This window comes from Gossypium hirsutum, chromosome D06 (genome assembly GCF_007990345.1).
Source record: "Gossypium hirsutum isolate 1008001.06 chromosome D06, Gossypium_hirsutum_v2.1, whole genome shotgun sequence".
NCBI classification, from domain to species: Eukaryota; Viridiplantae; Streptophyta; class Magnoliopsida; order Malvales; family Malvaceae; genus Gossypium; species Gossypium hirsutum.
This window is the reverse complement of record NC_053442.1, coordinates 975,711-986,825: the sequence shown is the minus strand read 5'-3', so window position 1 is coordinate 986,825 and position 11,115 is coordinate 975,711. Positions and strand designations below refer to the sequence as shown.

The following is an 11,115-nucleotide window of genomic DNA, read 5'->3' as shown; positions in this document are numbered from 1 at the left end:
AGAATCAAATTGTTTTTTACCCTCTTTACTTAAAAAATGAACAAATTAGTCCCTATACATTAAATCAAAGAGGAAATAAAGCTTTTCTTGTTAAAATTTTCATCTATTTCTACTTTAAAAAATTGGTGTGGAAAAAATAACCAGACAATTACATGTGCATCTCATGTTGACATATATAAACTAATTTTAAACAATAAAAATAGATGGAACTTTTAACAAAATGGCATACTTGCTTCTAAATCTAATTTAAAGGACTAATTTACTTATTTTATATAATAAAAAGGACAAAATGTAATTCAACTCTTATCTGTTGTTGTTGGATCTTCTTGTGTTGCTCGAACTATTAGGGTCTTTGTTTTGTATCGAGCTTGTTAGATGCTTTGTTTATATTAAGTTTTGATTACTTTTACTCATAACCCTCTAAAGTTTTATCAAAAGGGAGAAAAATTAAGAAAAGAGAAAGGCAGGGCCCCAAGTTGATATTGATATCTTAACTACTTGAAAATTTTACGTTTTGATCAATTAACTTTAAACACTTCTCGAATAGTTAAGTGATTTAAACGAAAACTTTCGAATAATTCACTGATCATTTTATTAACTTTTTAAAGTTGAGTGACCAAAATGTAAAGTTACTAATAGTTTGATGACCCTAAGTGTAATTGACCCAAATTAATCTGATTCAAATTAACCCTATCCAAAACCAACCCGACCCTCTGGCCAAGTGTATATAATATATGTATATATATGATATAGAAGAAGTAGACAAAGGAATAATAAATAAGAATATATACAATTCAAGAAATCCACTTCCCCAAGTCAGAGATACATTCAAGCAAAAGCTTTTAGAAAAGAAGCCACAAAGGGGACTTCTTTAGAGGGTCTCTGTAAAACAGGTTTTGGATTATATCTACATTAAACTATTCTACCAAAATGGAACTGAACCTCTCTATTAACTCGAACTCGAATACTAAACCTACTTAATTAAGAACGAGAAGGATAAACGATCTGCGAATACATATGTTACAGATATCATTAACGAATGTACCGAGGGGGGGAAGAGGATATTACGATACTGAGTATCTGTTAGCATTGGATCGTCTGAGGTTCATTTGCAAACGGTCTTCAATCTCTTTGCAGCCTGAACAAATCCCACAATCACCTGCAGCTCATCCATTTGCTATACCGAGAAAAAGTAATTTTTTGTTAGGTAATCCAACATTGTCCCGAAAACCGTTAAATCCCAAAATACAATTCAGTTACCTGTGACATGAAATGCCTTTGAACAATATCAACTAGTTGTTCTTTCGACGGATTGGGAATGGCATCCACCTAGAAAATAGCAAAGAGAAAGGATTCATTATACACGAGCTAAAAGGCGGTGCCAGTAAAACCAAGGACGGACGGACTTACAAGATTGAAGTGTCGCCAATATCTCCATAAAGCAGCCATCTCTAGTTTGCTGAGGTCAACTTTCTATAGGCAAATATATATATAACTAACATATTTTGGCAAAACCGATAAAAAGCAAAAAACCGAGTTTTATAAATTATATATACCGTGGACCCCTGGGGTGTCGAAACAGAACTCTTAGACTGTGAGTCACAGGAAAGAGACCTGCTCGTAGTTTTGTGAGAAGACCCCGTCGATTTATGCGACTTATGTCTCGACCTATGGGACTTTTGAGTGTCATCCGATGCTGGAAATCGAGAGATAGAGCAAAAAAATAGGTAAGAATGGCGGGACCAATAAAAAAAGATAAAGAAATGAGACAATGGAGCTTTTTGAAAAAATAGTGAAAGTTAAAGGTGAAAGACACAATGGATCCTATGCACCAACCTCAACTACTTTTCACTAGAGAATATTATCATCCAAAAATCACAATATCAAAAGCATTTTTAAGTGCTAAAATACTGGTAATCTTATATCACAACCTTAAGCATCATTAGGCGTAGCATAATGCTCGAAAAAGAACATAGAAACAAGCAAATTTAGACTCAAACGACAAAAGGGCATAAAGAGAGGCAAAAAAAAGGCTCACCCAAGTCTGATCCGTTCCACTGCATGTTCCCGAACTCAAGGTCATCATCTTCTTCGTTACCGGTGGGAGCTTCGATTACGCTGAGGGCATTTCGTTGTAGCTTTACTTCAATGCCATTTGTAAGAACCTGGGATTTTATTAATTAGATAAACAAATATCACTAATCACTATAAGCTATAAAGTAAAATGATTAATATACTAATATGGTCCAATTAACAAATCAATTAAACACCAACATTGGGAAACTACCAAACCAAAATAAGATAGAAAATTGTATGATTATGATAGAAAATTTGGGGCAGATTTTCTTGAAAACTAAGCTAACGAAGGTCAAGTTTAGAAATGATTGCAAGCTAGGTTGCTCGGACTCTTCATTTTCTTTAAGTTTTCGAATGGACCAGATACATTCAGCACTTACACTCAGTAATATGGACTGCAAGTTTGAATGGTTGAAGATAAGCAAATACACACCACACACACACACATATACAGCTCTTGGGAGATTGATATCCAAGCAGAACCAAGATCAGAATTAAGAACATAAAATATGGGGTTCTTAAGCATTTACCAAATCAATTCCAACAAGATCTCAATAATACCCTAAACATGCAATTGAAAAAAAAAAAGTAATGTCAACATGAAAATAAATTCCTAAAAATTTAAAAAAAAAATTCAAAAAAAAGATGAAATAGAAATGCTTTGAAGAAGATTAAAAAATAAAGAAAACCCCCCAAAAAAATTTAAGATTCATTGTACAAATGCAATGATAACATCATACATTAGCTATAAACACTTCAAAAACACCAGATCCATTGATACACACTTACATGCAATCAAAACCCCAAATCCAAAACCTCAAAATTTAAGCAAATTTAGATAATAAAAAGCTAAATTTGCAATTTTATTCAAAACAAATCTTATACAACAGGACATGCAAAATTCAAATTCAAATTTGAATTCACATTATAAACCAAAAGAAAAAACACCCAAAATCCCCCCATTTCCATAAAAAATTCAAAAAAGAATTTACCAGCCAATGCCATCCACCAAGTCCAACAGCTTTCTTAACCACACCTTGAAGACCAACAAGAACCGATTTGGTACGGTTATTCCCAGTGACAACCACTTTAGTGTGACGTGGCAACACCGATAGCTCTTCTTCACTACTATCTCCATAGCTCTGTTGTAACTGAGTGAAACCACCGCCATTGACGACGGAACTCTCCATTGCTTCCATCATAATTTTTTCTCCAACTCAGTGAGTCAAATCAAGCGTGTTTTATGGGTCGAAATTACATTGGATCGAAAGATCATTGGTGGATACGTATAAAGTATTTTCGTAAGCAAAAACTGAGAGAAATTAAGGGAATTTATTGGAATTTTGTTGTGTGTGTAAGAAAGAAAAGAAACTGTCTTTTTGAGGGAGAAAAAAAAGTGTTTTTTTCCTTAGTGAGAGAAAAAAAAACCAAATATGTGAGAGAGGATGTGAATATTGGTATTTGATTATTGGTTGGTTTCATTTTTTTGGCTATTGATCCCGACGACATGAAATTGACCAATAAAAGAACGACACGTACTCGTTTAGTATTTTCGTTTGCTTAATCAAGGAAACGAATGGGAGATAAATGAAACTCATCCCTCTAATTTATAAAAATTAAGAAATTAATCTCTTTATTTTAATTTGTTAGAATTTGATCCACAGTTGGTCGTATATCTGTATTTTCTGAATTATTCGAATATGCAAATCAGCTTTGAAATTTGATTTAATTAACTATTCGAGTATTATTATCCAAATATGAATTCGAATTAAATAATATTATCCATCAGATATTCGAATTTGCAAAAACCGATGCCAAATTTTCTAATTATTTCTTGGATCCCCAAATATGCAAAAATTCTTTTTATTTATATAAAATAAAAATTATAAGGTGGATTTAGATATTTGAATTTTCATTCATTATTTGAATAATAAAATTCCTTATTTAATTGCATATAAATTGCTTATTTCTACTAAATTTATGCATAAGATATGAGGATCAAATTTTAATAAATTAAAATAAAGGATTTCATTTCTTAATTTTGTAAACTAGAAGGATGAAATTCAAAATTAGCCCGAGATAAAGGATGCCGGTTTGTTTGCAGCAGGTTTCCAATACCACAAGCGGTTTTCTTTTTGATTAGATAGCGGTTTTGTCCTTTAAGGGGGTTCACTGTTTGACTTGCTGTAAAAGATAGGAGTTTGTGGGATTCTTGAAACGACGTTATTGCCCCTATTTTCACATTTCAAACATTTGCTTTCTTTAGTTAAATTGTTATCAGTCCCTATACTATACATAAGTTTCGAATTTAGTCCTTACACTTTAATTTGGTTATTTTTAATTTTTGTACTTTTCGAATTTTAAAATTTCAGTCTCAAACAAATAATAATTGTTAAATTATTAAATTCTATTATTTCTAAAATCCGATGCTACAAACATTTTATCACATGTTAATGTTATGTTAGTTTGTTATTTTCATATATTGCTCATAAAAAAAGAGTCAAATAATGGATTTAAAAGGCTGTTATTTGCGTCAAAATTGAAATTTCGAAATTTAAAATGATCCAATTGGAAAACATAGGCTAAATCTATAACTTTATACAGAGTACATAAATAATAGCAAAATTTAACCAAATAGATTTAACTGCTAACGTTTCGGTCGGAGACGAAGGTAGAAAAAATTAGGAGAGTCATAATTGATTTATAAACTCTTGAAGGATCAAAAGGTAATTTTATCATTACACTACTTTATAATTGGTTAAAATATGCCTTAGGTCCTTATGCTATTTGCAAATTTAGAACTTAGTCCATATACTTTTGTTTTTAAGAATCTAATCCTCTATTTTTCAGATTTCAAAATTCAAGTCCAATTATTAACACTGTTAATTTTTTTATTAAATTTGTTAGGTGTCACATTTTGGAATAAAAAAAGATACTCAATTGGTAGCAATAAAATTAAAAATTGACATTGTGATGAACTTGAATTTAATAAAATAATTTTAACAGTTTTAACAATTAGACCTGAATTTTAAATTTTGAACAGTTTTAACAGTTTTTTTTTTTTTGTGAATTAGAGGAGGGTGAAACCTTAACAATAACGTGACTAGCACAACTCGAGCCTTGGACAATAAACACCCTAACCATCGGCCCAACACAACGGTTTCATTTTATATTATTCAAGTGAAAGCCCTTTTTATCATTCTTTCGTTTTCTTAGTGTTCAAACAAAATGTTAATTAATGCATTAAAGCACATTTAATGAAAAATGTGAATAATTTTGTAGAAATTAAAGAAGCTAGCAATAGCATGAAACATTATTAAAGTAAAACAATGACAGATTGTATTATTGCTTGATTTAAAATATTTTAATTATAATTTTATTGATTAAAATATGCTTCAAACCCCTGCATTATTGGTATATTTGAAATTTAGCATCACTGTTTTTATTTTAATCAATTTAATCCTTTTTATTTTTTAGAGTTAAAAATACAAATCAAATTATTATTTTCGTTATCAAATTATTCATGTTTTTAAATGAGTTATTATTATTTTAAAATATTACACTTGTGAATTTAATGAAATAATTTTGATGACGTAAACAATTGAATTTGATTTTTTTTTCTTTGGTGAATTACAAGAATAAGGTAAAGCCCGGATCAACAAATGCGATTAGCGTGACTCGAATCCAGACCACACCTGGAATGGTGAACACCCTGACCATTAGGCCATCACATGGGGTTCAATTGAATTTGAATTTTGAAATGTGGAAAGTAGAATAACTAAATCTCTGGAAATAAAATAAATGCATGATGACAAATTAAGCTCCTAACGTTTACATTTTTGTCAATTTTGCCATTATTCTTTTTTTGAGCTAAAATCGATCATCAACCTTTTAAAAAGAGTCAAAGTTGACCATAAACATTTTAAAAAGAATCGAATTGTTGTTTTTTAAAGGGAATACTGACTAAAATGTTAAACTTTTAAAATGAAAGCTCGTATGGCAGTTCACGTGTACTTTATACTCAGTTTTTTTAATTTCATGAACTTTTTATATATTTTTTAATTTTATAACTTTTAAATTATTTGTTGCCATGCAGGGACAAATGCCAAAGGGCAGGTAAGGGCCTGCCCCTACCCCAAAATGGTAAAATATTATTTTAATCCCTTTAAGTTTTTGAAGTTATAAACTATTTTAATGGTAAAAATATACTTTTGCCTCCAAAGATGAAAAAAAACTAATTTTATCCCTTTAAAATTCTAAAATAAATGTATATATAGAGATAAAATTGCATTTTGAACCCTTTGAAATTTTATAATTTAATTTTGGCCTCCCAAAGGTAAGCTTTTGGCCTTGTCCTATTGACGTAGCATATAGGACAAATAGTGTCATATTAACATGAAGTGTCGTGCAGGTTGTCATGCCAATATTGTCAAAAAAACAGTAATGTTTTAGTCAACATTTTCATTAAAAAAAGTAAATTGACTCTTTTTGGAAGGTTGAAGGCCAAATTTAGCTTTAAAAAAAGAATGGGAGTCAATTTGACAAAATATGTAAACGTTAAAGGCTAAATTTATTATTATGCCTAAAATAAAAGGACTAAACTTTAAATGTACAAAAAAAAGAGACTTAAAAGCAAAATTCGACCAATTTTATTCATGTCGGTTCGTTCGGTAATTTGACTATACAGGAAACGACAAGAGAGAAACGTAACGGAAAACGGGAGTTCACAATGGAGGCCGGTCCCACTTCCCGTGGAAGGCGCTACCTGCCGTCAGCGTTTGTCTTTGTTGGGGGAATAATAATGATGTGATTAATCATTTTTAGGGTCAAATTCATTATATAGCCCCAAAGCATCATTCAAATTCTAAATTGATCTCAAAACTTAAAAAATATTTTAATTAAGTTTTTAAAGTATTAATATCGTATCAATCAAGTCTTTTTTAGTGGTTAAAATATTTCATCAATCCTTGTACTCTTCTCAAATTTCAAATTTAGTCCCTTTACTTTTTAGATTTCAATATTCAAGTCCCATTGTTGACACCTTTAAAATTTTTCATTAAATTTATTGGTGTGACGTTTTGAAATTAAAAAAAAAATCACTTTGGTAGCCATGTAACTAAAAAAATAATAATGTTGTAATGAACTTGAATTTGACAAAATAATTTTAACAGTATTAACAATTTGATCTAAATTTTAAAATCTGGAAAGTAAATGGACTAAATTACTATAGATAGAAGCACGTGAACTAAATAACCCAAATTTAGGATCCATACATGATATGGTTTAAGTCCGGATAATTCTAAATAGAACCCATGTATGATTTTCACAAGGTGGGAGTCGAATATAGGCCATTAAAGTCTCATGGTCTCGACATTACCAATACCACCAGGGCATCATTGGTTGTGTGTTTTAAGTATGCTCGACATTAGATTTGAGTTAATATTTAACGCCTAAATGAATAATATAATATCCAATTAAAATGTTTTGAAATTTGTAATCAATTTAAAATATGAGTCATAATTGGAGGACATTCATTGCAATTAATCCAAAGTTTCAATATATTAAGATATTTGTATTATATGTATGTTATTTTTATTAAAAAATGCTAGTTTAAATAACCCTTTCTTCTTTCACTTTATTTTCCCGCCACAATGGGTGGATCACATCCGTCCATTCAAGATGAGACGTGGGACTCTAGCTACCGTCAATCCATTTTCGCCTATGATTTTTTTATCATTATAATATTGAACTTTGTTTAATGGTGTTAGTCATATATTTAAGAAAAGTATTAAATTGGATTATGATTTTCAAGTTTAGGTATCAATCGGGTCAAAATGAAAGTTTAGGTACCGAGTAAGTACAAATTATTAAGTTTAGATATCTCCGTATATATTAATTCCGAAAAAATTTTGTGTTTGAACACCGGAGATGACATATTTAAAAATTGCAACTCGTGTTTACTTAGTATATGGACAAATTTATATATGACATTTTAAAAAATAGACTGGGTTGTTAATATTTTAGGTAATTTTTAAAAATCCATTTACAATCTAATTACGTGTGTTTATATTTGAACTAACATTTAACACCCGAGCTAGTGACTAAATTGACGAAAAAAACATAATTGATATTATATTGATACTTTGAAGATTCAATTATAATATTGTTAGTAAGGCCTTAACATTGATAGTTAAGGTTTAAACACCCAGGTTTGAGTCCCATCATGTGCAAATGCCATGTATGAACTTTGTTGGAAAAAAACCTCTTTAGTCCCTTTCGATTTCGATATTAAACAAATTAGTCTCTCTCAAAAAAAATGATAGCTATTTAATCCATATCAATCTCGAAAGTGAGCAAATAAAGACAATTAATCATGACATTAATGTTTTTCCTCAACTGTAAATATTTTTTAATGTTATAATAACAAATTTAGCCATTGATGTTTATATGTTTTGTGTCAATGTTGACAGAATGCGTAAATGTTGCAGGTTAAATTTATTAAATCAAGACCAAATTGACAGAATGTATAAACTTTAAGGGCCAAATTTATTATTATACCAATAAAAAAAACATGTACAATTGACGAAAAAACATTAATCTTGCGATTAATTGTCTTTAGTTGCTTGCTTTTGAAATTGATAGAGAGTAAATTGCTCTGAATTTTTTTTAGAAGGAAATCAATTTGCTCAATATCAAAGAGGTCTTTTTTTTATAAAATTTATCCAATTATCTTATCGGTTTATTGTGTTTTGAACCGATTTGATTTTACATTTTTAATATCTGGTCCAAGGGGATGTCTTTTGAAATTAACCCATTATTATTATATGCCCTCGAGCATTTATGAGAGCCGTTGAGGATAAGAAGTTGATTGTATGGATTTGATCCGACAGTGATTATTATAAGCATGGGAGCACCGAATCGTTCAAATAAGTGAAGAATAAAAAAATTAATTAATTAATTAAAGCGTAAACTACAAAAATAGTCACTTTTGTTTGTCTTATATTACATTTTAGTCACGTATGTTTGAAATGTTATATTTTAATCACTTACGCTATTATTTTGTTACAAAGTGGTCACTCTATAGTTAAGCTCCATTACCTTCCTAACGGCAGTCCTACGTGGCAGTCCAAATTAAATTTATTTAATTAAAAACTTATTTTCATCCTAACAACTGGATATTCAAGTTGACATTTAAAATCCATTCGGACTGCCACATAGAACTGCTGTTAGGGATATAACGGAGTTCAACGGTAGAGTGACCACTTCGTAGCAAAACGATAATGTAAGTGACAAAAACATAATATTTCAAATATAAATGATTATTTTTATAATTTACCCTAAATTAAATTAAATTAATAGTGACCTAATAATAATGGAGTTTAATCAAACAAAAGCGAAAGGCTTTTTTATTTTGGCGGGAGAGATTAGCAGTGGCATAATCTTTTAGACTAAACACAAATTTTGTAGTACAATGGTATCGCTATGTGCGGGCAAAGGGATTTTTTTTTTTTGTCTTCATTTTTTGCGACGGTATACTTTCATTGTTAGAGGTTGATACGGTAAGAATATCAATGGTATGTTATTGCTGTCGTCGTTGTTGTTGTTTTTGTATGTGTAAAAGAAATGTTCATTTCTGAAAAGCTGGTAGAAAAAGATGACGAGTTTTCATCAAGATTATTTGAATTGAATTGGATCGGGATATCGATTTGAAGAAGGGCATGGAATTGATTAATTTGAAAATTGGTATGAACTGGACAAAAACCTATTGAACTAGGCGATTGAATCGGATGTTTAATATTTTTATTTTATAATTTTTAATAATTTATTTAATCGAACCGGATGAACCAATTAGACTGACGAACTAGTGGCTTAACCAATTCGACCATCAATCTAATTTTGAAAATATTAATTTTCATGAAGCATAAGTAACAAAAAAAAATGCAAGTAACGACTGACAGTGATCATTAGGACTCTAATAGTTATCAAATTTATCAAAAAAACTTTTTTTTCTCTTATCTTTTCAAACCCTAAGTCTCCTTCAACCAATGGCGTGACCAACCTCGTGCCGGTTGTTGCTGATCTTTGTCTTCTCTCCTTTCTATTATTGTTATCTTCTCTTTTATTTCTTCCATATTATAAAACACATATTAATAGTTCATGTACCATATTGGACGTTTTCAAAGTACATATATCACATTGAACAATTTACAAAAATACAAGTACCATAATAAAACAAAGAGTTAATTTCATCAAACACCCAAACTATTAGCCTTATTCTAAATTAATCCCTAAACTTCAAATCAATCTAATTACATCCCCAAACTATTGAGGTTATATCAATTAGGTCCTTCCATTACTAAAACTGTTAATTTAATCGTTAAATGACATGTCAAATCTTATTTATCATAATTTAAAATGAAAATTGTAAGGAAAAAAAAAGAGTATTGTAAAAATGAATGTTTTAAAAATATCAGTGTTGAGGTTTTCAAATTTTTTACTAAAGCTTTATCATTCACTCTTCCCCCCCCCAATTTTACTTTATGTTTCTTTTTTACTTTTAAAAGTTATACGACAACATTCTATTTTTAATTTTTCATTTTAAATTGAGCTATATAATATTTGACATGTCATTTAACAGTTAAATCAACAGTTTTAACGAAGAAATAACCTGATTGATATAACATTCATAATTTGAGGATTCAAATAGAACATTTTAAAGTTTAAGAACCAATTTAAAATGACGGTCATAGTTTGGGGATGTCTGTTGGAATTAACTCCAAAGCACATGTTGATAGTCTATGTACCACATTGAACATTTTATAAAAGTATAGATATCAAAAGTGAGATTATCTCATGTATAATATGAACGAATGTGGAGAGCAAAGCAAAATGTGAAATGGAAGCAAAAGAGCAAATGACAAGGCGTGATAGGAAAAGCAGACAGGACATTGGGGCTCCACACTGTGTAACTACTGCAACACTACTCCGCCCACTAACCCAGATTATTTTCATTCGATGTTTGTGGATCATCGCTTTGTT

General features: G+C 30.0%; 1 protein-coding gene across 1 annotated transcript; it reads right to left on the bottom strand.

Annotated features, from left to right (window-relative positions):
* Window positions 1–771: 771 nt before the first annotated feature.
* Window positions 772–3,534, bottom strand: LOC121218151 (uncharacterized). The gene is made up of 6 exons (XM_041094902.1): window positions 3,069–3,534; window positions 2,039–2,165; window positions 1,557–1,696; window positions 1,411–1,473; window positions 1,261–1,329; window positions 772–1,177 (listed from the first exon to the last, which is right to left on the bottom strand). The coding sequence occupies exons 1-6, from the start codon at window positions 3,276–3,278 to the stop codon at window positions 1,106–1,108; spliced, it is 681 nt and encodes a 226-aa protein (XP_040950836.1). The 5' UTR covers window positions 3,279–3,534; the 3' UTR covers window positions 772–1,105.
* Between the last annotated feature and the right edge of the window lie 7,581 nt (window positions 3,535–11,115).

Coding starts and splice junctions, on each gene's coding strand:
- LOC121218151 (XM_041094902.1), bottom strand. CDS start 3,278: ATGATGGAAGCAATGGAGAGTTCCGTCGTCAATGGCGGTGGTTTCACT. Junction 2,166..3,068: donor TTGGTGGATGGCATTGGCTG/GTAAATTCTTTT, acceptor ATAAAATCCCAG/GTTCTTACAAATGGCATTGA. Junction 1,697..2,038: donor GTGGAACGGATCAGACTTGG/GTGAGCCTTTTT, acceptor CTCGATTTCCAG/CATCGGATGACACTCAAAAG.